Raw genomic sequence first — 27,426 nt, 5'->3', positions numbered from 1 at the left:
CTTTTTTTCCTCCTGAAATCGTCTGTGATCCCAACAAGTGAACATTTCCCAGGAATTCAGCTGCTGGAGACAGATTGTTTTTAAAACTTTTTCACTTCTTTTCTCTGGCAAGAGATATTTTGACCATCTAAGCTGCACAATGGTTCCTCTTCCAGGCGTGTTCCAGTTCTGAGGGCATTTATGGGAAGAGCTACATAGGACATACACCTGAGCTTTCTCTCAGAGCACACAATGGGGGTTTTATTTCACCACTCATCTTTTGGAGATTGTGTGGCCTGTGGGAAAAGCAAGGCCAGCCAATTTTTACCTGTTCTGATCCGTGGCTGGGTTATTTCCAGGTCTAGATGGACAGACCTTGCACAAACCCAAAATAAAATCAAAATAATGATAATAGGGCCGTTTAAACCCAGTATTAACCATCAATTTCTCCTCTCTCCTGAATGCAGCAAGCCCTGGGGGGAGCCTGCTTGAAGAATGCTTTATTCTAGGCGTTCATTTTAATTACAACCCTAATTATTTTGGTGCATGGCTGTGACCCAGTTAACAAACCCACCTTGGGCACCTCGTGGTCTCCCCGACCCTGCCCATCTCTGCAAGGAGAGAACCTCAGCTGCTGGCCAAATTATTTTTGAAACAAGCGGTGGAACTGGTTGCTACATCTTAATGAAAATTATTTTTAAAATTTTTTTTCTTTTTTTTTTTTTTTTGAAGGAGACATTTCTATGTATATAAACAGCCCTTCCTCCCCAACCTGGTTAGACAAGAATGTTCCTGGGTGTGGACTGCCTTGTATAATTAACTGCACAGCTGGAGCTTCTGATCCCTCCACGTCTGCTCCTTCCTTTCCTCCTTTCTTTCCCCCTGCATCCACCTGGGCGCGATCCGGGCGCGCTGCTCCTCCTCAGGAGCTCGGGGTGCGTCACTGGGGCTGAAAGGTTTCCTGAATTCTGCATTCCAGAGCCATTCCTCGCTGAGACCAGGACCAGGCAGAGCCTGCCTGCCTTGGAGGGGGCCGAGAGACGGGAGCTGGAGCAGAGAGCGAGCAGAGAAACCACCGACCCTGTTTAGGCCATGGAAACGGGGAGCGCAGCCAGGACAAACGGCACCACCAGCAAGCCCGAGGACGTGAAGAGCCCAACTGCCCCCAAAAAAGAAGAGGAAGCCAAGAAGGCCACGAGCCCTGGCGGAGGCGAGAAAGAAGCTATAAAAGGCACGGGCGGTGCTGCCTTGGAGACAGGGCAAATCAAGAGCTCCCTCTTCTCTGGGAGTGACTGGAAGAGGCCCATCATCCAGTTTGTGGAGTCATCTGATGAGAAGAGGTCAACCTACTTCAGCATGGACTCGGCAGACTCCAAGAAGATGCAGTTCACCAGCGGCCAGATCGGAGACATGAGGAGACCAGCCCTGAACTTCCCGGAGAAGGGCGACCTCAGGAAGTCCCTCTTCTCCTTGGATTCCAAAAAGAGCTTCCTGCCCGCTGACGGGGAAGGGAGGAAGTCCCTGTTCTCCGCGGGGCAGATGGGGGAGCTGAAGAAATCTTCCCTGCCTCTGGTGGAGACGGGGGACCTGAGAAGACCCTTCAACAAGGCCGACAGAGCCGCGGGCTCCCGGCCCCGCGTGAAGCTCGAGGACGTTCTCTGCGACTCCTGCATCGACAACAAGCAGAAGGCTGTGAAGTCCTGCCTGGTGTGCCAGGCTTCCTTCTGCGAGCTGCACCTCAAGCCCCACCTGGAGGGAGCGGCGTTCCGGGACCACCAGCTCCTGGACCCCATCAGGGACTTCGAAGCCAGAAAATGCCCTGTGCATGGCAAGACCATGGAGCTGTTCTGCCAGACAGACCAGATGTGCATCTGCTACCTCTGCATGTTCCAGGAGCACAAGAACCACAGCACGGTGACAGTGGAGATCGAGAAGGCGGGGAAAGAGGTAATTTTATTCTCCTTTTATTCCTCCTTTCATTCCTTATGTTCCCAGCAGCCCATGTCACACCACAGCCTTTGCTGCCCAGCCTGCAATCCCTCCTCGGATCACAGCTGGGGTGGAATCCCGGGATGCAGTGGTGGTGGTGGGAAGTGTTCAGTGGAGAATTGATATTTCCTGGCTGCTGTTTCCATGGGATTGGCGTTCTCCTGGTCCTGGCTGCAGTTGTGCTGCAGGCTGCATTTAGGGATGGAGGACCCGGTGCCAGCACACCTGACTTCCAGCAGAGGCTGAATCAAAGCCCTAAATGCCAAGTTTATAAAAATATTCTTGAGTTTTGACAGTGTTTGTGTGGTGTTGCCCACAGAAAGGTGGGTGCTGCTCAGGGTCAGCGCCTCCAGAATACAAATTGTCAAATCAGTGGCTGCTAAAGTTTCTCATGGGAACTAACAACTATTGAAAATTGCTATCTCAGCTCCTGAGAGTGAGATTAGGTTTTGGAGGTTGTTTTTTTTTTTTTTTTTTTTGGGTTTTTTTTGTGGTTTTTTTTTTTGTTTGTTTTTTGTTTTTGTGGGGTTTTTTGGGTTTTTTTGTTTTTTTGTTTTTTTGTTTTTTTTTTTTTTTTGTTTTGTTTTTTGTTTTGTTTTGTTTTGTTTTTTTCTGTTGAGCCACACCTATGGAAAGAGTCTTTTAAAGTTTAGGTGGAAAAAAAACCAAACCCTGGTGCAAGCACAAAACCTGATCACTTCCCCTGAAGTGTTACTACAACAGGTTCAGAGGATGGACATCCAGGGAGATTTCACTAATGAAATGTCTTTCACCTTTGTTTGCTCAAAGCTTCCTGTTGTTTGCTTTCTGGGTGGATGAGGAGGATTTCACTTTTTCTAGCAAAAAATCAGGGTCTCAACACAATTGTTGCTGCACATCCCCGTGGTAAAAGCAAGAAACTTTCTAAGCAGACAGGACAGGAGAGATGCCAATAAAGAGACCTGTAAAATAATAATTACATAAAACAACGTGCCTGGAGTCACAGTCAGAACCTGGAAGGGCACTAAGATCTCCTAAACCCCAAACCAGTGCTGTGATGTGGTGACCAGGCAGACACAGGTACCTGCTGTGAGAAATTCTTGTGTTTCCTTAATGGGAAGAACAATTTTAATCTTTCCAAGGAGCTGGGAAGATTTATCTCATCAGGCTGAAAGGGCATCTTGTGTAGAGCTTATCTCTGGCTTCTCTGGTCTTTTCTTGGCGTGTCATCTCCAGCTTGCAGCCTCGCTGAAACCAGACAAAGCCTTTTCCACGTCTCAGACAGCCTTTCCCAAATTCCTGCAGGGCTTGCCAGCCTGCTGTTTGTTCCATAATTGCCTGAGCTCGTGGTTTTGATGTCAGCCCTGAGCGCTGCAGAGCTCTAACATAAAGCTGTGCCTGGTGTCTGCCAAGGTGTCCAATTCCTGCCTGGAACGAGGTGAGCAGCTGCTTCCTGAGGAAGCAAAGCTGCTCAGATCCTTCCTCCTGTGGCTGGAGACACCTCCAGCACCTTGATTTTAAAGACACAACCATGGATGAGCAGAGAACTGGGATTTAAATGCTGTTTGAGTCCTGTCTCTGAGTCCTTGTGCCACCTTTAGCTCCTGCACTGGCTCTGCTGCTACTCAGCCTAAAGGATTTAGGATTTATCAGCATGAATCATGCCCATGTGCCAGTTTCTCCTGACAGAGTTTGATCATGTTGTAACTCGAGCGAGCATTCACTCAGACAAAAACAATTAGCAGGAAAGCTGTTGCCTACAAATGTTTGTTCCCACCCCTGATTTATTCACCAGAGGTGGAGCCTCAGCAGGAGCCACAAAGAGCAACGAGTATTTCCAAGCCCCTGGTGTGTAACACCTCTCCTTATCAGATCAGCCCAGCTGGAATTTGTGACCACAAACTGGGAGGGTGGCTGGTGCTGCTGCCCTTTTGGAAGGGATAAGCAACAACCTCACAGCAGGTCATCCCTATCCCTGCCCTGTTCTCCCAGCTTGGCATCCCAGCAGCTCCAGAGTAGCTTTAAAACCTCCAGACCCATTCTGCCACTGGAATAATAAAGTTGTGTCCAGACAGTGCCTTTCACACCGTGCTGGATGTTCAGGATTTATCTGGAAGGATTTCCTCGTCCCTGGTTGTTGTGTGGCTCCAGACCTGGAGAGGGTTCCAGAACTGGGGTTTCTTTTGCTGCACTGCCAGCCTGGGAGCTCAGCGATTTGGTGGCACAAAGGTGTCACGGAACAAGCTTGGTTTAGGTGCATCTGCCCTTCAGGTGTGCAGAATTAATGCAGATTTCAGCCTGTCTTTGCTGTGGGCCTGCAGGGAGGAGAGGGGCTGTGCTTCAGAGCTGGGAAAGCTCCTTCTGAGGAATTAGGAAACCCTGCTTGTCTCACGGAGCAGACAGAGAAGAGGAATGCAAACAAGGCAGAACACAGACACCTATAGTTAGGGCAGTGCAAAGCCTGATATCTGTCTCAGACACAGAGCACAGCAGCATCTTCCACTTTTCAGGAGCCTGGGGTGAGAGTCACTCACCCCCTGTTCCTGCTGAGCAGACACAAGTGAAAGGCACAGGGACCCAGACAGAGACATTTGTCCTGACTTCCCACCCAGTGCTATTTGCGTATTTTACCCAGCAAACCTTTAATGCTCTCCCCAGATCCACTTTGCATTCATTTCCTGCTGCAGGTTTTAAAGGAAAAGTAACAGTTTGCACCAGAGCCAGTACAAAAAACAGCCAGGAAAAGGTCTGTGAGGCTGGGGAATAACAACTCACACTTGAAAAGTGAGAATGCTCCACAGCAGCTTGTGTAGTCCAATAAAACCCTTGATTTATCACCAGAGCCCCCCCTTGGAGCCAGCATCCTTCATTCTGAAAGGGGATCCTTCATCCCAAACCTGTTTTACAGGGCTACTCTCCAAAGGAGACAACTTCACCCCTGCCTGCCAGTCCCAGAGCTGGAAATAACCTGGCATTACCTTCCAGCACCAGCCTTGGTGCTCAGCGTGCCAGGTCAGCTCTGCTGAAAAACACTTTGATCTGCTTTTTTTTTCTTCTGTAATTCTTTATCTTTTAAAGCAAAGTTCACTGTGGGTACAGGAAGAGGAGCTGGGTGTTCCTCCTTCCCACAGAGCTGCTTTGAAAAGAGGGGGTTTTACAAAGGCTGAGCCAGGCTTTGCAGAAAACCATCCACAAAGGTGGATCCAGAGGGGTTCCCATCCCTGCATCACCTTCACTGAGCAGAGAGCAAACAAAATTAAACCTTGGAAGGGCTTGGTGGCCTTTCTCACTGCTGCAGCGTGGCTGTGAGATTTTACCTACACCAGCTGTGGCTTCTCTGTGGACACAGCTCAAAAATAATGTTCTTTCCCCAGAGTTCCCTGCAGGAAGGACACTCAGCCAGCTGGAAAATGGAGTAAATTTGTCTGTTTGCCCGAATTCTGCATTAATCTACACTGAGGACAGAATCCAGGGAAAATCCACTTGTTTGCAAGCAAGGAATTCTCTCCAAGCTGTGCAGACTCAGCTTCTCCAGTGGCATTTTATAGGATGCTGGCAGGGTCTCCAGAGGGTTCATCCCTCTGACACCCAGCTCTGCTTAGGAGAAACTGAGATGGGAAAAAGCAGTCGTGCACCCAGAAAAATCATGTCTCAAACAACCCCCTGACTTTCCAGCCACGGCATCCTGGCCCTGCAGTGGGACAACGAGATGGAACAGCACTTGTGCAGCTCCCTGGTTTCCTTTGGGTGCTGCTGGCAGGTTAATTAGCAGAGCTCTCCCAGGCTGGGGACACGGGGCTGTTCCCAGAGCACTCAGGGCATGATGCTGCTTGTGCTGCTGCTGCCTCCTTGCACAAAGCGCTTGCATCATCGTGCAGGGCTCATAATCTCCTATCTGCAGATCCTCCAGAGCACCAGGGCTGGGTTCAGCTGTGCGTGTTTGGATGTACACTCTGAACTTTCACTGAAGCCTCTTAACTGCCCTAATTAACTGAGGCTCTAATAGGGGATCCAATCTTAGCTTGAAGGTTCTCCGTGCCTTCATTTCCCAGCCTGCTGTGCTCAAGAAATTGTCTGAATCTGGATTTCCTGGCTTTTTCCCCCCCACTGTTCCTGTTATTTCTGCTCTGGAGGGACCCCCATGATTGGGGTGTTGCTGTATTATCTCTCATTAGGATCTTCTGAACCCCAAATCCTCCAACGGATTTGTTCTAGACGGTCCATCAAGGATTTCTGACCCTGGAAAATCTGAGAAATATGAAGCCAGACAGGAGTTTTCTCCTAGGGAGTGAAGCTGAGGCACTGCCTGCCCCTAACACCTGTGGCCCCCATACTGTGACTGTTTATCTGTCATATACATGGGCAGCCAAAGCAACCTTCCAGACCAAAAAAAAAAAAAAAGGTCTTAAAACCATCAGGAAATCACCTCCTGAACCCTTTATGTCGTGCTCCACCTCCAGAGCACCCTTCCTGAACCCTTCTGCCCATGCCATCAGTTTTTCCACTATTCCAGGGTCTCCCTGCACCTCTCTTTAACATTTTTTCCTATGTTTAGCGTGGTTTTTTAGTATTTATTGAATTTCTTGCAGTACCCCACAGTCACAGCTCCCTCCACGTCCCCTGCCCTTGCTGCAGTCTGTGCTGGTGTTTCCCCTTTGCCAAACCTGGCTGAGTGTGGGATTTGCATCCTGGCTATTGGGAGCACCTCTGTAATTTCCATTTGCAAGTCATAAACCTCGCTCCAAATTGTTGTGTGCCTCTGCTCTTAAATGGTTGTTACATCCCACACCACCTTTCTGGGGTTTGAACTGCTGAGAGTCAGGATCACTTTTGCAAATAATACTTTCCCAAAATTCCTTGGAGACCCATCTCAATTAAAAAGGACTTCAAAAGCATAATATTGTTATCACCACCTTCCAGCCATCACCTGATATTTTTTTCCTGTCATTTTCCCTGCAAATCCCTTGAGTTTGGGAGTGTCCACATGGCTGGGAAAGTTCTGCTCTTCCCCAAAAATTCCTTCCAGTCCTTCTTTGTAGGATTTCACTCCCATTCTTATAAGGATGTCCTGACTTTTGGGGATGAGGAGGGAAATAATTGCTCTGGAGATGAGCTTTTTACTTCCCAAACAAGCAATGCCACCTGGATGCATCTCTGTGGCCCAAGGAAACGACTGGAATTTGGGTGTAATTTCTCACATTGGTTAATGCAGTGGTTAAATGGATCTAAAATATTTTCATCTCATTGCATTTCCCTGCTGTGCAGAGTCTTGATGCACAGGACATCTCCCACTGCACGTGGGAATGGAAACCAGCAGGAATTCCTCCAAGTCACTGTCTTGAAAATGTGAAAATTATGGGATCAAACTCCTGCCTTTGTTCTTTTGATCGGTAGCAGAGCAGATTTTCTCATCTGGAAGCCAGTGTGAGTTCCCTGGTGAAGCTGTGCCACAAAATCCCTCCCTGTGTGCCCTGAACCCCTGGAGAGGGTGAGAACCAGCTCATGGCAGTGTTCAGGCCACTACGGAGGGTGTGTGGATAATATTTGGAAAGCCGGTGCTCTCCTAACTCCTAAAAACAATGTGAGGCTGCAGCTTTTGTGGCACTGAGACACCTCTGAGCACACTTCCCTTTTTTCTGCCCACTTTTCTTGTGTTTTATAAGGCAACAAAACCACCACCCAATCATTGTCCCTCCATAAACAGAGATTTTCTGAATTGGAACAGCCGGGGTTGGTGGCTTTCAGAGCAGCTGTGCTGGATTCCAGCTCCAGAGGGTGTTCAGACACTTGATTGGCATCAGGACAAGAGCTCCTGTCTGGGCTGGTTCACAGCTTCTTCCCTGCCCTTCATTTCAGTAGAGAACTGAACACTTTTAATAAAGACCCAGATTTTCATGTTCCAATTCATTCTTGGATGGACAGCTGGAGTGTGAGAGCGTATTTATCCATCCATGCCTCTAATTGTTGGCCTGAATTTCAGTGGTTTGGGTTAATCTAATGAATTTGCAGAAGATCCCACACGAACAGCAGGTTCTCAGGACTCTCCTGACATGACAGAACACAGGGAATTTCTGCCAGCTCTGAAATTCCTCAACAGCTCTGGGCTGGGTGTCCCACAGCCAGATTGCCTCCAGCCATGGCTGAGACCAACCTGCACACACATGAAATGCAGAAATGCCCCAACAAAGGCTGGGGCAGGATCTGTGGAGAGATCGAGAATGGGAACGACCCAGGGAGGGACTGCTGGAGTTAACGGGGCAAGGCTTTGCCAACATCCAGGTCCAGGGCTGATCCAGGGAAAAAAAATGATCCAGGGAAAAAATGATCCAGGGAAACAGTGCATGGTCTCCACTGCTACAAATTCCTGTGCAAGTCTCAGCTCTGAGCTTCTCTGGGAAGCCACTGCACAACAAAATGCAAATGAATCCCAGCAAAGTTGCTGATCTCAGCCAAGCAGGTTGGCTACACCTCTTCCCTCCTCCTTTTGTGGCTTTTTTTTTTTGTTCTTTGTAATTTTTTTTTTTTTCCAAGCATTCCCCAGCTCCATCGCTACATGAAAGCTCTCAATTCAGAGCAAATTAATCCACAATCCTGTCTAAACAGAATTCCTGCCGGAGGCATCATCCTCTTGTTGCAACACTCGTCAAACGTCATTCCGTAATTACATGAAAACTGTTATTGCTGCGCAGGCACACCCTGGGCTGGGCCCTGCTCTGCACACACAGCTGAATTTTGAAACTGCTCCCTTCCCCTGAAGCTCATGACTCCCGTGTGATTAAAAGCAGCACCCTGACAGCCTGGGAGGTGGGTGCTGCTGCTTTGCTGAGGGAGCGGAATCTGCTGGGCCGGTGCCCGCTGGCAGCACGTGATGCCCAGCGCAGCCTGGACCTCCCCGCTGCTGTGCTCAGCACTGCAGGGCAGGCTCGGGGCTGCTTGAAGGGGCCACCCTCAGCCCCAGCTCACCAGGCTCCCTCCCCTCTCCTCTCCTCTCCTCCCCACAGACCGAGCTGTCGCTGCAGAAGGAGCAGCTGCAGCTGAAGATCATCGAGGTGGAAGATGAGGTGGACAAGTGGCAGAAGGAGAGGGACCGCATCAAGGTGCGTTTGAGGTTCACCTCTTCCTGCCGTCATCACCAATTCCTTCTCCCCTCCTCTCCCACATCCCTCCAGCTCTTCCTCACTCCATCCCTTCCCCAGCCTTTATCTCATCCCTATCCCAAGCTCCAAGCCAAATCTTGGAAACAACAACTCCCACTGAAGTCATTGCGACATTCCCTGCGGGGAGATCCAGCCCTGATACAAAACCAAGGCACCTCCCTGCTCTGGCTCCTTTTTTAGATCCTTTATGGCCCTTCCATCACCAGTAGCCAGGCAGATTTAGAAACAAAATCCACAAATAACCTGCAAAAGGGCTCTGGGTTGCCCAAACTGAGATAAGACAGCAGGAGCAGATGAATTTACCCCAACAAATATCTTATTTATGGTGGGACAGCTTATTTCCATGCTGAGAGAGGTCTCCTTTATAATTCTTGCACCGTGGTAAGGGTTGGAATAGAGTCATGGTATTATTTTTTTCATTTATAGCCTAACTGAATAAAGCAGTGAAAGCACAAGTTGGAGACACCCCAGAAAATTTGCATAATATTAACAGGCAAAGCCATTCTTCTCCCTTTTATGTGGTGCAAGCACATTGGCTCACCAGCTCTGCTTTTCATCTGCTTTATTATTACTATCATTATTATTATTATTATTATTATTATTAACTACTGGAAACCTGACCTAGAAATTTTGACTCTCAATATAGTTACATCCCTGGTCCTTCTGAGGAATATTTCAGAGGCACCTCGAGGTCAGGCTTGTAAAAATTGTTTCAGCATCCTTTGAAATGGTGGGAATTTGGTCCTCAGATTGTCCAGGAGCCAGAACCCTGATTTAGAAGGTCACAGAGTGTTTTTAAGCATCACCTGCGAGTGCATGAATTGAAATAGGAGATATCTCTTACCACTGGGAAGGCAGTGGCCCTTTTGGATTGCATCCATGTGATTATTGCAGGAACAGGTATTGCTTCTCTTGGCACAACTTTCCTGCAGCTGAGACTTGCATGGCTGGAGTTTCCATACTCTAAATGCTGAACCCTTGGATTTATCCCCCTCTGTGTCTTTCTGTTAGCAAAGAACTCAGTGAAATTTTAAAATTTTCTTGCTCCTCTTTCCTGCTGCCTCCTCTCCCTGCCCCTTCCCCAACCAGAATTACACCACCAACGAGAAAGCCACGGTGGACCAGCACTTCAAGGAGCTGATCCGTGACCTGGAGAGGCAGAGGGATGAGGTGAAGGCTGCCCTGGATCAGAGGGAGAAGATCGCCTCGGAGAACGTGAAGGAAATCGTGGATGAGCTGGAGGAGAGGGCGAAGCTGCTGCGGGAGGACAAGGAGAACAGGGAGCAGATCCACCAGATCAGCGACTCCGTGCTCTTCCTGCAGGTGACAGAGACCTCATTCCCCTTTCCTTTGTCCCCGTGAGGACTTTGGGATTTGTCCCAAAGACAATCCCAAAGAGGCAAAGCCATTCTCTTCTTCGGATTTGTCCCAAAGACAATCCCAAAGAGGTGTGAGATGTGTGAAGCCTCATGGTGAGATGGTGAGAGAGATGGGGAGACTGAGTGGTGTTGAGAATCCAAATTTATTGTGGACTACATGTGCTAATAAACTTTTCTAGGAAGGCTAGTAATGTTTTACTGCAACACATAAACAAACTTACACATTTTGCAACAGCTCTTGCTTGCAGAAGTTGATTTTTCTTTTCCTGTCAGCCAGTCTTGATCCAGCCTTCAGCTGCTCTTGATTCAATCCTCAAAGCTCTGCTTGTTCTTGCCAAGGCATCCTAATTATCAGATCTCTTGCGCTAATCAGGTCCAAAGTAGTCTCTGTCTTGTGCGCCCCTCAGTGTGAGCCTTCCCCAGTTCCCTGCACATCCATGGCAGGGGTTCAGGGGGACATTTGGAGCTGTCTCTGCTCTGGTGGGTGAGGAATGGACTTGGACATGCCTTTGGTTTTTATGGATGGCTGCAAACCATGGATGGAACATTTCCCTGCCATCCTCCCTGCTTTCCTTTGCACTTTTGGAGTCTAACATCAACCAGTTCCCCCCGATCCAGCCTCCACATCTTCATGCTCCTCATGAACTGCGATCCCTTTCTTTGGCAGGAATTTGGGGCTCTGATGAGGAATTACGTGCCCCCTCCGTCCCTCCCGACCTACAGCGTGCTGCTGGAAGGGGAGAGCATGAGCCCATCCATGGGGCTGCTCAGGGACGACCTCCTCAACGTCTGCATGAGGCACGTGGAGAAGATCTGCAAGGCAGACCTGGGCCGCAACTTCATCGAGAGGAACCACATGGAGAACGGTAAAATATCCCAAATATTCCCCTCCCTGCTTCCCTGGAGTGCAGGGTCAGGGCTGATGAGGATGATGAGCACTCCTGGTGAAGAAGAAAGTAAGCAAAGAGCTGGGGGGAAAGTGGGAGTAGGGACTCCTGTAGCTGGAATTAATTCAGGAATATGAGAGTTATTAGAACGTGAATTCTGGAATATCAGAGTTATTCTGCCTCTCCTGTGTGGGGATGGAATCGTTGAACTGCCAGGGATTTAGGGTATCTCATACAGGACACCAAACTGGCCCCACTTCCCTGGTTTTTGGTTCATTTTAGGGTTTCATGTTTAGGATTTAATGGGTTCAGCCACTTCCTGTGCGCAGTCAAGAACAGCCACCCTTCCCTCCTGCCCTGTGCCAGGCTCCAGCAAGCCCCTGGCACTTTAGCAGGACATTTTCCAGGAGGGGAAACTCCACAGATCTGCTGAGGCAGCTCAGTGAAGGGTGAAGGCAGCGGCACAAAGGTGAAATGTGGGATGGCAAGTTTGAAATCCTATTTGTACGCTCAGTTAGCACATGCAGGGTGCTGGTGTGACATCAGATATTAAAAGTGCAGGGTTTCAGCCTCTGCTTGCCTGGCTGGAACATAAAATACCCTGCAAGCACCTGTCACTGGGAAGGAAATATTTGAAAATCTAATTTTCCAAGTGAAAAGGGCTCAGTTTGGGTGTTCAGCTACAACTGGAGCTGGAGTGCCTCTGGTCATACTCCCTGTTCCACCTGGGACAGCTTTCCTGCCTGCCCCGATCCAGGGAGTTCCCCACACTTGGGTGATGCTTAAGGTGATCTTTAAGCTCCCAGCCAACACCACAGCAGCAAAATTAATCTTTTACATTTATAACCCACTTCCTCACAATTAACAAAGGAGACCTGTCTTGCATCAGGCTCGCAGCTGAGATGAGGACAGGGCTGTGCTCTCTGCGCTTCCCAGCTCTCCCACAGGCTGCCTCTGTAACCCTGGGCACGTTGCCTAATCCCAGGGAATGACCTCTCGCCCCAGGAATAGCAGGGGTGGCAAGGAGTGGTTATCTGAGCTGGATGTAATCTCTCAGCCACTGAGGAAGCCCAGCACCAGGACAGCAGTGGGTGATGTGAGGATAAACGGCACCCTGCTCTTCCAGGAGGATGTGGGAGTCCAAAAGGTGCAGGAATAACCTCAAGGACAGCTCGTGCAGCACAGGAGCTGAGGAATTCTGCTGCAAATCTGCAAAATCGCTGATAATTCACTCAAAATCACTGATAATTCATTGAAATTCAATCAAAAAAATCTGCAAAATCGCTGATAATTCACTCAAATTCACTCAAAATTGCTGATAATTCATTCAAATTCCATCAAAAAAAAATCTACAAAAATCTGCAAAGTCGCTGATAATTCTTTCAAATTCAATCAAAAAAATCTGCAAAATCGCTGATAATTCACTCAAATTCATCAAAATCGCTGATAATTCACTCAAATTCAATCAAAAAAATCTGCAAAAATCTGCAAAATCGCTGATAATTCGCTCAAATTCACTCAAAATCGCTGATAATTCATTGAAATTCACTCAAAATCACTGATAATTCATTGAAATTCACTCAAAATCGCTGATAATTCATTCAAATTCAATCAAAAAATCTGCAAAATCGATGATAATTCACTCAAATTCACTCAAAATTGCTGATAATTCACTCAAATTCAATCAAAAAAAAATCTGCAAAAATCTGCAAAATCGCTGATAATTCACTCAAAATTGCTGATAATTCATTCAAATTCACTCAAAATCCCTAATAATTCATTCAAATTCAATAAAAAAATCTGCAAAAAATCTACAAGATCGTTGCTAATTCACTGAAATTCACTCAAAATTGCTGATAATTCACTCAAATATTTACTGGAGACCCCTCCTGCATTAATAATTACACTGCCCAGAGCCATCATTCTCCATCAGACATAAATTAAATGGACCAGATCCTTCTGGACCAACCTTTCAGGAAGGTCAGGGGTCCCAGAGTGCTCAGGATGCACAGCCAGATGCAGATTTTAAAACTCTCCCTGCCTTTAAAGTAGCACCAGAAATTGAACATTACTTACCTTTCATCGCTGCAACATTCCTATTTAAATTCTCAACACTCCACATGCTCCAGAATTACCGAGAAATTTGACAATGACTCAATATCAATAGATGACAAACAGATCCAAGAATCACTTCTGTGCATTTTTCTTTCTTTGTTCATCTGAAGCTGTGCAGAATTTCCATCTGCTGGGCTGGGTTTTGCCAGTCCTGGAGCATTTTCCTTGGGCATTTTTAAAATCCAGCCCAAGGTTCTGCAGCTACTCGGTGCTGTTAGCTCAGGATAAAGCCTGATTACTTCTTGATTATTTTAATTGGGGTCTCCTCCATGTTACTGATGCCAGAAGCCCTCATTTTTATTTGAAATCCAAGTGCCAAAACCATTTTTAACTCCTGCCTGGAACCTGGGCGCTTCCAGGAGCTTTAGCAGGGAGTCAGCTTGGATTTGCCCTGATGAAAAGTTGGGAACAGGTGGGAAATGTTATTTATGGCGAGTCCCAGGAGCTTCAGAGCTCTCCCTTCTCCAAGCCATGGTTACAGATGAAAGAGGGCAGCACTCTGCATCCCGTGGCTGCGAGGGAATTAAATCCATTAAGGAACTGTGGAGTTATTAACTCAGACTCCCCCTGAGTCACTGCAACAAATTCATTTGCAGCTGGCTTGATCATCTACTGTAAAAAACTTCCCAGGAAGAAATATTATATTAATGGAATGAAAGCTGCTTAATAGCAGCCTCCAAAGGGAATCCATGTCCTTTTAGTTGTCATAACAGGTACCTACGTGGCGAGGAGACAAATAATCAGGGAGCTTAAACAGCACCGAAATAAATGGGAGAAATAAAAGTTTGTTCAGTGGCTTGAGAATCAAAGAATGGAGCTATTTAAACGTAAAGCCCGAATTTACTTCCTTGCAGAGAACAATAGGTTTATAGAGGCCTTCAAAGAATGTTTTTGTGGGCGAGTGTAGTGATAAAGCCTCATTTCCTGTGAATCAGTGTCAGAGATCCAAACCCAGGCTGTGTAGGAGTAACTTTGATCCATGAAACCTGAACCAGCCGCCTTTGTCCAAGAGTTTAGAGCTGTTTGCAGCTCAGCTTTAGCATCTCTCTCTATAAACTGGAGAAACCAACCCATTGAACCCTCCCAGAAGTGATTTCTGGAGCTTTAAGGAGTGGCAGTTCTCCATCAGCCCGGCTGTGCTCAGGCTGAGCACACAAAAGGAGCCAAACTCAAACTTTTGGAGTCATTTTTACCCTCACAGCAGCATTTTGGTAGGAAAACGCCTCCACCCTCAGGCGTCCCTATGGATTTTAGAAGATCCTGTGTCTGCTGCGAGGTTGAATGCTTCAGCTGGGCTCTGCCTCTGAAGGAACCTTTTATTGTAGACCCTGGGCAGCTCCAGAACTGCTTTAGCTCCCAGGCAAAGATCCCACAGGGGGATTAAAGACCCCCAAAGTGCATCCCCGAGCTCATGCCCTGCTCTGCCTCTCCAGGGGACCACCGGTTCATGATGAACAACTACGAGTGGAACCAGCCCGACAACCTGAAGAGATTTTCCATGTTCCTGTCTCCCAAAGGTATGGATGGCATCCCACAGCTGGGCAGGCTCCCTTCCAGCTCAGGAAAGGAGCTTCACTGATGATCTAGCCCAAAATTTGCTCTCCCTCACACCTCAGATCCATCCCTCTGCACGTTTTCTCTCCAGCTTACCGAGCTTTGATAAGGTTTTGCCTCAAAGCAGGCAGAAAAGGTTCTCAATTTTATGGGGAAGAGCTGGAGTGACTGAACTCTATCCAAGAGTGAATATAGGGGAGTTCTAACATGGGTTTCCAGGATAAAATCAGTGTTTTTCTCCACCCAAAGCTTATCTCTCTATGCTATCAAGTGAAAGCTGCGCTGAGCATTAAGATTTTACTTTCACCACCAAACATAATTTTTCCTTACAGGGAAAGGACAGAAGAAGTGAGGAAAGTGAGGAGTGTGTCCTAAAAAAAAAAAAAAAAAAAAAAAAAGCAGGAGTCTGGAGCTCCTCTGTGAGCTCTGACAGGAGCCCTGCTGATTTGCTTGTCCCACTTGTTGTGTGGCCAGCACAGGATGAATTTTTGGAGCAAACCAAAGTTTCCAACACATCCAGCTCTAAAATCACAGTTGGCATTCCTAAATTGGCACCCAGAGCAGGGAGCTGAGCGTGCTGAAAGCCCAGGCAAGGCGAGGAAACAAAGAACAGGAAGGGTGGCACGAAACAAGTAACCGAATTTCAGCCCTGCCCAGGTTTGCCAGGTGTTTCCAGCTGCTGCTCTGCAGACAGAGGGTGGGCAGGGACAGGGACATGGCAGCAGGGAGCAGGGACACTGCCTGAGGGCACATTCCTGCCCTGTGCTGGCATTTCCTGAGGATAACCCAGACCCCAGCACTGAGCCCTTTGTCTGGATTGCCACTTTGCCCTTCTCCTCTGCCCTCAGCCCACGGCTGGCAGCCCCCTGGCAGCCCTGAGGATGTTTGGAGCAGGGCTGGCATTCCCATTTCAGTGCCAGCAGGACTTGGGCAGGGTTCTTCCCAAGTTCAAGGGGCAGAAGGGTGTTTTTGTAGGGCTGGGTTTGTTTTTCTGCTCTCCTGCCTCAGGGTTTGCAGGGAAGTTCTGCTGAGACCACAGACTCAGCCCTGCACCCAAAACTTTCCAGCCCTGAGGGAAGTTTGAAAACCAATTCTAACACAGCACAAGCTGAGCTTATCTCTACCCAAAATGTGGAGCTTTCAGGTGGAAACAGCCCCAAAGGCATTAAAGGGGAGGAACACTGGGCAATGTCATCCCCTGGCATGGGGATACTGCCCAGCCTGGCAAAAAGGAAGGGACAAAAGAAGGAAAAAGCCATTTTGGCTGTGGCACAACATGGTCAGTGCTGTCATGAGTGCCTGAGCTTCCCACAGCTGGGAGAAGAGGCTCCAGCTGGGATCCAGCATTCCAACTTGCTGAAGATCCAGGAGCGATCCCCAGGCACTGCCAGATCCACGTGGTGATTTGTGTCCAGAGCAGAGTGAGGGCTGCACAGCCATCCCCCTCTTCCTGCTGACTGCCCAAACGCTGGGGGATGGTTTATCCCACCTCCACATCCGTGTTTTCCTGGAAACACAGACAATGCTGCCTTCCCAGTTACTCATTCTGTGTTTTCTACCAACAAAGTGACTTTGGCCAAAACAAGCAAGCCCACGACTGCACACAGAGCCTGCATGGGGATTGAGCAGAGCCCAGCAGGGCCAGGGCTCAGGAGGGATCCAGCTGCTGGAACCACGCTGGGGGGGGATTTGGGGAGCAGGATGAATCAGTAGGCAAAGCAGGAGACGTGACCCACTTGGCTTGCAGGCTGGCTAGCCGAGGATCACCCCATGAATAATGCAACATCCCCATCATCTTTTAACTCTCCGGAGCTCTCTGTGCCCTGCCACTGTGGCATCAAAGCCCAGCAGTGCAGCTGATTGCATCTTCGTTAAAGAATCCCAAAAACGCGAGGGCAAAAAACGAGGACCACCCTTTGCATTGTGTAACAGCCTTGGAATCCTTCACTATCTCATGGATGCAGCTTTGCCACACGCCCTGCTCCTTGGCTGGGCTGGGTCGCTGCAGATTCTGCCCCAGGCCACAGTGGAAGCTCTGTTTGCTGGACTGAGGAATGCTCTGTGCTAATTACAGCGGCCCAAACTGGGGAACTGCTTGGATTCCAGCTGAACCCAGTGGTTTTAAGCCCTGCTTAAAGTCAAGATTTCCACTGCTCTTGAGTGTCATCATAAATGGCTTCAAACTGAAAGAGAGGAGGTTTAGACGGGGTATTAGGAAGAAATTCTTCCTGTGAGGGTGGTGAGGCCCTGGCACAGAGAAGCTGTGGCTGCCCCTGGATCCCTGGCAGTGTCCAAGGCCAGGCTGGATGGGGCTTGGAGCAACCAGGTGTCCCTGCCCATGGCAGGGGCTGGAGTGAGATGATTTTTAAGGTCCCTTTCAACCCCAAACCATTCTATGATCCAATATTTGCTTGCAGGGATGACAGGATGAGGCAGAGTGGCATAAAACATTTCAAACACTGCCTCAAAGACAAGAGGAACAATCTGTTCAACTGCTCCACGCTCCTTTCTGTCCTCTCCCACTAAGCTTTCTTCTCCTGATGTGTCAGACAGTTTGGCCAAGGCCAGGAGGAGGTTGGAAAAATCATCTTGAAAGTCTTTGAATGAAGAGTAGAAGGGACTCAGGCACACAGAGAGAGAATTGTGAAAAGAGAAACACATCTTAAACAGAGAAGCAGCCCACAGGATGGCAGCAGAGCAGCTCCAAGAATCCATCTTCTTTTTGCTTTACTGGGAGCCCAGTGCCTCCCCAAAGGGCTGCAGCAGCACCAGTCTGTGTCCTGGTGGAAGCCTGGGGCACACACCTGGCACGGGGCTGGGAAATGTTCCTGTCCTGGTGTCTTTGGAGCTCTGAACCCAAAGCTCTGCCTGCAGAGCTCTCACGCTGAGTGCCCAAACCTGAGCTGGCAATTTCCTGCAGCTCCGTGGCACCGAGAGCTCTGCTCACTGCAGGAGAAGCCTGTTCTCCATTCCCTAACACCCAGGGATAAACCCAGGTTCTCCTCTGCTGCCTGGGCCCAGATTTCTGTTTTGGGGCCGCTCCCAGCTCGGTGGGGACCTTTTCCTAGAGCAGTGCCAGGCACAGGCCTCTGAGGCAGCTGTCAGGAGCTGACTGTTGAACTGGATGCTCTTGTTTTACAGCCAATTTCAACCCACGGTCATGGGAATTTTCCTCCTTCCAAGCGACCGAGGAAACACTTGGTACGGGTAATTCTGCCTTCAGTTTGAGAGGATCTAACCCCCCGTGCCACAGCTTTCTGCCTGACTAACCCACCTTTCCTGCTGCCCCTCTCGGCTGCCCTGGCACCTGAAAATCCCAGAGCCGGCTCCTGCTGGGCTGTCAGCGCTGTCTGCACACAGCCCAGCCCAGGCTCTCAGAGCTCAGAGGAGGGAAAGGCACCCCTGCTTCTCCCTGATCACAGAGGAAGGAGGTGCAAAACACAGGAGGCAGTTTGCAAAGATCCCCAGGTCCTGAACATTCAGAGCACTCTGAGGAGGTTGTGGCAGAAGCAGGAGGAGACTCCAATCACTCCCAGCCAGTCTCAGAAGCACAAGGTGCTTCTTTCCATCACACCTTTTCTTAATAAGTTCTCAAAGACACAGCCCGGCCCACGTTCATGCCTTTTCTTCCCAGATCCCCATCTCCCTTTTCCAACATTTTCCTCCTTTGCTTCGTTCCTACAAGGTCCAGCTCCAGCCTTTCCCTTCGTGCTGGCAGCAGCCAGGGCCACCGAGCCTGGGGAGCTCTGGTGACTCACAGCCACACCTCAGCCCCTCCTGCCTTCCGCAGGCAGGGCTGTGTCCCTCTCATCTCCCTGCTCTCAGATTCCTTCCGGCAGCCAGGGCCTGACCCCGAGGAGGCCAGGAGGGGGAAGCTTTAATGGTTTGAATGAAGCCTGCACTGCTGGGAGGAAGGGCAGTGCTGGAGTCGTCCCTCCTGCCTCGGGAGGTGCAGGGAGCTGCTGCTCTCCGGCCACACCTGCGCTCTGGGGCTGGTCCCTGCCTGGAGCGCTGGCATCACCTCACACCCACACACAGCTGCCTGCCCTCACCTGCCTCTTGTCCCTGGGAGAAAAGGGACAGGGCTGTCCCCGCCGTGCTCCCCCAGCCAGGTGAAGGCAGTGCCGCAGGTGTGTTTGGAAATACCCCCCTGCAGCCCCGTGGAATAACGCGACCTCTTTATCTTCCAGTAGGCAATGGCACTAAGCTGCCTTTTCAGTTCTCCTCGGTGGGACAGAATCCGCCCGGTGACTTCAGCAAACAGTCTGATGGGAGCCTCTTCACTAAGACCGGTACTAGGAACTGAGTGTTCCCCTTCCTCCCGCCCCTCTTGAGGTGACAAACCCCCTAATCCTGCTCTGCCTTCCTGGAGCAGTCCTACGCCTTGGCCTGACTGCCAGTCCCTCAGGCACCTGCACAGGAGTGACTCTGCTGAAGCAGGGCAACAAGGAGTGTTCAAAAATATTAAGGTTTTGTCTAGGAAACAGGTGGAGGGATTTTAAATTTCGTTTTTAATGGGTAAGGATAAATTTTAGATGATTTTTGAGGAAGACACCATGGCCATTTGCCCCTCTAGTTTCATCACTGAAAAATAACACAAACAGCACAACCTTAAAAAAAAAATATGCAGGAGCTGCCTCACCAGAACCAAAGCCCCATTCACCATCTCATCACCCCGCTGTCGCTTCCCACCAGAGGTGGAATCCAAGAGCACCAGAACCTGCCAAGCAGAGTCAGGTCTGATTTACTGGAGATGGTGGGGCAGGGCCATCGTGGCTGTGACACTGCAGGGCTGATGCAGCCCCGGGGCGGAGCAGGGCTGGGGTGCTGGAAGGGGGTCAGGGCTTATCAAGCCTCCAGAGGAACTGCAGGAACCCCAGGCTCAGCTCTTTGCACTAATTAAACAGCCTGCAGTGCTCTCTGCAAGAGCCAGAATGCTGACTTTGGGACTCGGCCTGAATTTAATTGGTCTGATTGCATTCCACCTCTCTGCATTCCTCAGACGTTTTAATTAGCCAGACCTTCTTTCCTGCCTTTTCCTGCCTGATTGGGTGGTGGAAGAGGCATCTGTCTGACGGCTGTCTGTCGTGTCCCACCCCGGGGATGGCTGCATTTCCATGTTAAGCAATGCAATACTAACGAGGTGGCACTTCCAGTCCTGCTGCTGGTCCTGGGGACACGGAGGGGGGTGGCAGTGGCAGGGGCTGGTGTGTGACTGGCTGTGTTTTGTGTTGTCACAGCCTACCCTTCCATAGTGAGGCACCAGTCTGCAAAGGTGACGCCACAGACGTGGAAATCCTCCTCCAAGCAGTCTGTATTGGTAAGAAAAAGGACAATTTTTCTTGGGAGAGCTTCAGCTTGTTCCAGGGGGGTTTCAGGAATAAAGATGGGTCCTTTGGGAGTGTGAAAAGAAAAGCTTCAACCCCACTGCTCCAGTTCAGGATGCAGATTAACCCCCCCAGCTTTCACAGCTCTAATCAATGCTGCAAAAATGATGTTTTGAAAAGGTTTTGGTCTAAACTTTGATGCAGAAGATAGGGACTGTGCAAATCCTGTAAAATGATACTGATAGAACTTTTCCTCGTCGCCCACTCTGTGTCACTCTGTGACATCCACAATGTGGCAGTGACACCAGGGACAACCACATGAAGGTGCCTTGCTGCTCGTGTCCTGCAGCAGGCAAGTGCAGGATCCAAGAGGAGGGCTCAGGCTGTGATCAGAAATCACCACAACATCTCCGAGCCACTGGTTCCACACTGATCATGATAAGAGGCACGGGGCAGTGATGTTTTAGGGCTTGTAGTCTCAAATACACAGCCAGATAATGGGCTGCCTCAGGAGCACCGAGTTAATCTGGTTTTATTCACACCGTGCTGCACTAAGGCCTTGCATGATCTGAATTAAGATTGTCGAGCTTTTGCCACCACAAACGAAACAGTTTTTAAAATTTTTTTTTGTCATTTCTGATTGCACATTTGTGAGAGATGATTCGCTGCTCTCTGGAAGTGAGACCTGTAAGGAGCAGAGGGTCAGGAACCCAGAGCATTCCCACACTGAGGGAAGCACACAACGGGGAGAAATGGGCTGCCTGAGGAACTGCAGCTGCATCTGCTCCATTTTCAAGGCTCCCCAGCAGGTGAATTCCTGTGCAAGGGATGTTCCCTGGCAGATTCTCCCAGGAAATCCAGCCTCGAGCCTTTGAAGGTGCTGCAGCAAACCAGCAAAATTCTGCCATCGCCTCTGCCGTGGGTTTGACCCTCTAAAACATCATCACCCAACATCCACTGTGCTCCCAGGGATTTTTCTTTAATCCCTACAGAGAAAATCGGGGTAACTTCTCCCACCAACCCTTCCTCTCCCACTGCACACATTTGTAATGACCATTTCCTTTTTATAGCCAATATTCACCACACAGCCCTGAACCCAACAACTGAGCTGATAAATATAAGCATTTAAAAGCACCAAAATAGAAATACATACTGCAGGCTGCAGCATCTCTGCAGGAGCTTTTATGGTCTATTGGGCCAATAATCTGCCTTTTAAAACAGCCTTAAATGTGTATTTAAGTAATATACATTCTAAAAGGTCTGTAAATATGAATTTTCACAAAGGACCGTGCTGTTTAAGGAGGAAGGCCTTTTTCACGCCCAAGGAGCTCTTTTTAATGAAGCCCCCCTCTTTCATATCTTAATTCTGTTGGAAATTAAAGCCATAAAATGAAAAGAATCTTGACAAAAGGGAACCCTGAGCAGGGAGATGGGCTGGGGTTGCTCTGCCCATGTTTCCTGCTGTTCCTGCTATTCAGCAGGGCTGCATAAAAGGGGTCTGTGGGGTTTCTCCCACCTTCTGCACCTGAGAACAAACCCAAGGCAGACTGGACATCAAAACCCCTTTTTTTTTTTTTTTTCTTTTTTTTTTTTTCCTGAATTCCATGGTTATTCCTTATTCTCCCACCCGGGCTGGAGATTGTGCAGCCAGTGATCCCAGCAAAGAAATTGGCTGCTGTTCCTGCAAGGGCACGACTTTGCCACGTGTTGGTGGTTGAAATGGGGCAGAACAGAGTGGAATTCCAGGGACAGGTCCTGATGGGATGGGATTCACTCAGGGACTGCAGCAAACAGAGCTGGAGAGGCAGAAAATGCCAATTCCTCTTGGTTCTGCCCCATCTCTCCACTTCTATTTCTCTTTACACAAACACTGGGTGCTGCAACACACGGAGGCCCAAACCAGCAGGGCCCAGCTGAGGGAGAATTCCAGGAATTCTGTGTGAAATGCACAAGAGTTTGGGGTTTGGCAGCCAAATAAAGCACAAAAAAAAACCCCCAAAAAACCACATAACTGTGCGTGGCTCCGAGTGTGACAGCTCCCCTGAGCTGTCAGGTTAGTGAGCAATCAAAACACACTGGCAGAGGCAGAAAAATAAAAATAAAGGTGACATTCCCCTTCTCCCCCCTCCCCAAAAAATAAAAAACCTCTCATCACGCCGTGAGTCACAGTCTGAGGTTTTACACCGGGCGTCCTCGGCTCGGCACTGAGGGCAAAGCAGGCGTGAAAATAAAAAATGAAAGAATTCTTTGCATTTGATGTCCCCAGCACCTCCAGGAGGGGAAGGAGGCGGTGCTGCTGTCCAGGAGGTGCTGGTTGGAATTTGAAATGCAGGGGATTTTTAGGACTTCGGGCTTGTAAGGCAGAGTTTAAAATCAAATATGAGATTTGAGATGTTAGAGGAAGCGTTTAAACGTAGGTGTTGGAAGTGAGAATGTAAATTTATAGATTAAAGTAGAAACGTGTTGGACTGAGTTTAAAAAAAAGTTTAATGTTTTAAAATTTAAGACATATAAAAAATAAAAGTAATTACAAAAATAAATAAAAATTAAAATATAACATTATAAAGTATATACATAATATTTATATATTATATAGTATTTATAGAATATATATACTATTTATATATTTATTTATTTAACATAATTAATTGACAAGTATAGTTTAATATAAATATATAAAATAAAAAGAAATCGTTTTTAAACTTAGGTGTTGGAAGTGAGAATGCAAATTTATAGTTTAAAGTAGAAACGTGTTAGACTGAGTTTAAAAAAAAAAGTCTAATGTTTTAAAATTTAAGATATAAAAATTTAAAAGTAATTACAAAAATCAATAAAAATTAAAATACAACATTATAAAGTATATACATAATAGGTATATATTATATAGGATTTATATTAAATATATACACTATTTATATATTATAACATAATTAATTTAAAAGTATGTTATTAGTTTAAAATTAAATAAATTTAATGTAATATTTAAAATTTTATATAATTAATTTAAAATAAATTAAAAAATAAATAAAACTAATTATGAAAAGTATATTAAAATACATATAAATATAGAAATAAATATATTAATATATAAAATAAAATCGTTTAAAATTAAGTTAAAATAGAAATATTGAATATCAAATGAAAGCATTGAGGCAGGAATTTGTAGGATGTGGATTGTGAAAAACGCCAGTCACTTGGTTTTTAAAATTTTAAAAGTTTCTTAGTAATAAAATAGTTATAAAAAAAATACTAATAAAATTAGAGTAGTAAGAATTCGGACAATGAGGGTTAGGACACTGCGAGACAATCAAAAGCAAAGAATTCCGGACGTGCGGATGTCAAAAACGCCAATCACTGGTTCTTTAAAATCTTTAAAAAATGACTAATTTAAAAAAGTTTATTACTAATAAAATAGTTATAAAAAATAGCAATAAAATTAGAGGAATAAAAATCTGGACAGTGAGGATCAGGACACTACGGGACAATAAAAAGCAAAGAATTTCGGACGTGCGGATGTTTTTGGGCACTGAGCTGCCCAAACCACGCCTTGTGAACAAAGGAACAACCCTGAAAAGCAACAGCCTGTTGTATATTTATATATCTTATACATGATGCAGAAATTCCTTGCAAATTAAGAATTTTTTTTTGGTTTTTGTTAACTTTTTTCTCCTAATTTTGGTGGTTCCATGAAGACAGAGAGGAGGTGGAAGGATGTTTGTCTTTTCTGATAAGGAGCTGTAACTCTTTATGTGCCCTGTCGCTGTTATCTCTGTGTGGAGTTTCTTGATTATCTCATCCATTTCTTGAGCTGGTAACAAATATCTCACATTGCAGAGTTTCTATTTTAACCTCGTGTTGTAACCTAAAACTGTATTTAACACGCCACTTAAGAGAACTAACACAGCATAACTTTCCAACAGTACACATCTAATACTCATTTGAATATTTGCCAAAAGCCAGTCCTAAAATCCGCACTTTTCACGCGGTTGGGCGGGCGGGGTGTGGGGCAGGAACGGGACGGGTTCCAAAGTGACGCGCCCCAAATTTTCCCTTGCAGTCCCACTACCGCCCCTTCTACGTCAACAAAGGCAACGGAGCCACCTCCAACGAGGCGCCCTGAGCTGCTGCGGACGCGGGGAGAGCCGAGCGGATTTCCACGGATGTAGCTGCTCCCCTGCCACCCCCCTGCTGCCCTCTCTGCCAGGGCAGGGCAGGCATGCCCCGTCCCCTCCTTGTCCCCTCCCTGTCCCCAGCTGCTCTGCCCCTCCTGGGAATTGCGGACGCTTGGGTGGCACCCCCTGCTCGGCAGCTGTCCCCTTGTCCCCAGAGCTGGCTGTTCCCAGAGCTCTTCCCAGGCTCCAGCTTCTCCTGTGCCTCCCCACCCTGGGCACACCCAGCTCCCGCTGGGATCATGTCCCCTGGTGGGATGTCCCCAGGGTCCTCTATCAGCTCAGCTCTGCTGCTCACCTGCCAAAAAAAAAAAAAACCCCAGCAGGATTTCCCCAGAGCTGCTGGAGGAGGACAGGGAGGCTTTCCAGCCCGTTCCAGTGCCCCTCCAGCCGCCTTTTCAAATTAAGAAATAAAAAGCAAATCCATCCTAGTAATACAAGATTGATTAGATGCCATAGGTGCTGGGTGCTTTTCTAGTTTGTGGTGGTTTTTCTTAATTCCCTTAAACCAAAATTGATTTATATACTGTAGTTTGTGTATTTTATATCTTTTTTTTTTTTTCCCCTGGAGTGGGCAATGAGAATTACTGCCACAGCTTTTTTTGCTCAGGATAATATTTTTGTATTTGTCCCCTGGACAGATGAATCACATTCAGGGCTGGAGAACCATTCCATGATCTCCCTGAGGTGATTTTTCCCCTCCGTGGACAAGCTGGGGGGTTCAGTCCACGCCGTGCAGGGGGAGAAATGGGAATAAGAGCCCTCAAATGGTGAAAACCAAGAACTAACAGCTCCTTTTCACCGTTTGCTCTATTCAAGCAGTTTTGGAATGGCTTCCCCCCACTTTTTCCTGCTTGCAGCACCTTGCTGAGGGAGGTCCCACCTGAAAATTCCTTCCTGGCTCATCCCTTTGCAAAGACACTCATGGCTTTTTAACCCAACACCTCATCCAAAACTCCTAGGGCTGAATTTTGATCGCTCCAGAGCACTTGAAATGTCACTTTATGATGATTTTTAATTTTTTTTTTCTCCCATAAAGACCAGAGGGGGAAGGGGCTGGCGTGGTAGGGCAGGATGTGACAAAAGGGATGTGAAAAAAGGGATGGAATTGCTGGGAAAAGCACTGAGGGGTTTCAGGATGTGTACGAAAGGATAAAATCAGCCCCCTCTGGTCTCACTGCTTTGCCCTTGAGCAGATCCAGTAAAACCTTCCACCACCTCCTTTTTATGCTCCAAAACATGTAAATGTTTTTCCTCCTTCTCCTCAGCTTGGGTGTTAAAATTCCCCCATCCCTGAGCAAGGCTGTGTGGTGCCAGCTGGAACCTGCCTGAGGCCACCACTGTCCCTTTCCTCCCGCTGTCCCCTCTGTGCCCCCACAGCCTCTTTGCTCCCTTTCCCCTCCCCAGGGGCCTCCCCAGCCCTTGCACACCCAAATTCCCACAAGGAATGGAGCTGCTCCCTGTTTGCCTCAGCCCTGGAGACGCCAGGACCCCGCTGGGGTCCCCCTTTTCCCCCCGGGATGGGGCACACCCCAGCCCTGTGGCACCTCTGCTTCCCGGGGGGTTTTGGGGTGTGCAGGAACTGTTTGGATCCTGTCTCGGTCAGCAAAGCCAGAGAGATGACGATGATGATGACGATGACGATGATGATGATGATGATGATGATGATTCCTCCTCAGACAGGACACCTGATGTAAACGAGGCCCCTCCCGTGGGCACCACACTGCAGAAATAAAGGAGAAAGCTCCATGTCTGACCAAAACCAACGGGGTGAGCTCTGTCTTTGGTGTTTCTGTGCTCTCAGTGAGGTTGAGTCTCTCCAAATTATCCTTGATGTGAGCAGCGGGCTTGGAGAAGCCTTTTTGCCAGCTCCCTGGGGCTGTTTCGCTGCTTTTTGGATATTTAAGGTCAGAGGAAATTCCCATGTCCTTGAGGGTCAAAAGCTGATGTACATTTCTAGTACAACACCCCGAAAATACCCAGTTGGGTCAGTTCCCAAGCACTGGTGCCACAAAAGTCCTTCCCTGCAAGGGCATTTCTGAAAAACCCCTCAGCCTGTGCCAGAGTTAAACGTCCCCACTTCCCTCTGGAGGGAAACGCTTGTTCCTGTGTTCACTGGCCAAAATAAGATTATTTTGCCCCAGCCTGGACCTGGATCTCCCCAGGAGGTTGGTTCTGGGACCCTGCACCCACTCAAGCCCTTCTGGGGACGTCTGGCTCTGCTCAGCTCAAAGCTCTTGTGTCCATCACAGCTTCTCCTTCCCCTGAGGGAGAGATAAAACCCCTGTGGGGTGCTGAAGATGCAGATTCAAGGCCAGAAACAAGTAGATGTGGCACTGATAGCTGCTTAAAGGAGCAATTGTACATCCCTCTGTGTGGACAAGGGTTTTTCACAGATTCCCAGAGGATTCCTGGCATATTTCTACTCCCAGGCATTAAATACCAGCTGTTTTTCCCCAGACATCACCACCACTCATCGTGAAGAGCGAGGATCCCACCAATTCACTGGAGGAGCTGGCAAATCCTTTTTGTTTACCCCACAAGGGAGCTAGCAGAGGAGAGAGCTCAGCTCTTTCCCATCAATTCCACTCATTGCCTCCGTTACTGTTATTACTGTGATTAAAAAGCAATCAAAGAGAAATCTTCTTCCTGTCCTGGAACTGCTGCAGAACGTCTCAGTTCCACCACTGAAGCAGCAGAAGAGAGAATTTCGAGCACCTGGGCTCAGTGACAGCAGGAAATGATGATGGAGCTCCTGGCCTGAGCAGGGAGCGGGGCTGGAATGGAGTAATGAACATTTTTAATGCAGGCAGTTGGATGAAATGAGCTTTTTTAGGGTCCCTTCTCACCCAGATTATTCCATGATCCCCTAAGGAATAGGGGTGATTGGT

At 48.1% G+C, this 27,426-nt stretch overlaps 1 protein-coding gene across 4 annotated transcripts; it reads left to right on the top strand.

Annotated features, from left to right (window-relative positions):
• Nucleotides 1–950: 950 nt before the first annotated feature.
• On the top strand, nt 951–26,301 carry TRIM29 (tripartite motif containing 29). Of its 4 annotated transcripts, none has more exons than XM_053997177.1 (9): nt 951–1,926; nt 8,949–9,044; nt 10,194–10,427; nt 11,151–11,349; nt 14,919–15,002; nt 18,181–18,240; nt 19,233–19,331; nt 20,280–20,359; nt 24,424–26,301. In XM_053997177.1, exons 1-9 carry the CDS (start codon nt 1,072–1,074, stop codon nt 24,484–24,486), a joined length of 1,770 nt encoding a protein of 589 aa, XP_053853152.1. In that variant the 5' UTR covers nt 951–1,071; the 3' UTR covers nt 24,487–26,301. The 4 variants fall into 4 exon arrangements, with proteins under 4 accessions (XP_053853152.1, XP_053853151.1, XP_053853154.1 ...); XM_053997176.1 differs by having other exon boundaries at nt 19,230–19,331; XM_053997179.1 differs by lacking the exon at nt 18,181–18,240.
• Nucleotides 26,302–27,426: the final 1,125 nt, after the last annotated feature.

Source organism: Vidua macroura, chromosome 22 (assembly GCF_024509145.1).
Source record: "Vidua macroura isolate BioBank_ID:100142 chromosome 22, ASM2450914v1, whole genome shotgun sequence".
NCBI lineage: Eukaryota > Metazoa > Chordata > Aves > Passeriformes > Viduidae > Vidua > Vidua macroura.
This window is presented reverse-complemented; position numbering and strand designations above follow the sequence as displayed.

What these genes read in the sequence shown, in the direction of transcription:
- TRIM29 (XM_053997176.1), top strand. Translation starts at nt 1,072, where the DNA reads ATGGAAACGGGGAGCGCAGCCAGGACAAACGGCACCACCAGCAAGCCC. An exon ending in TCGAGAAGGCGGGGAAAGAG is followed by an intron (nt 1,927 to 8,948) that starts GTAATTTTATTC and finishes TCCTCCCCACAG; the next exon opens with ACCGAGCTGTCGCTGCAGAA. An exon ending in GAGGAACCACATGGAGAACG is followed by an intron (nt 11,350 to 14,918) that starts GTAAAATATCCC and finishes CTGCCTCTCCAG; the next exon opens with GGGACCACCGGTTCATGATG.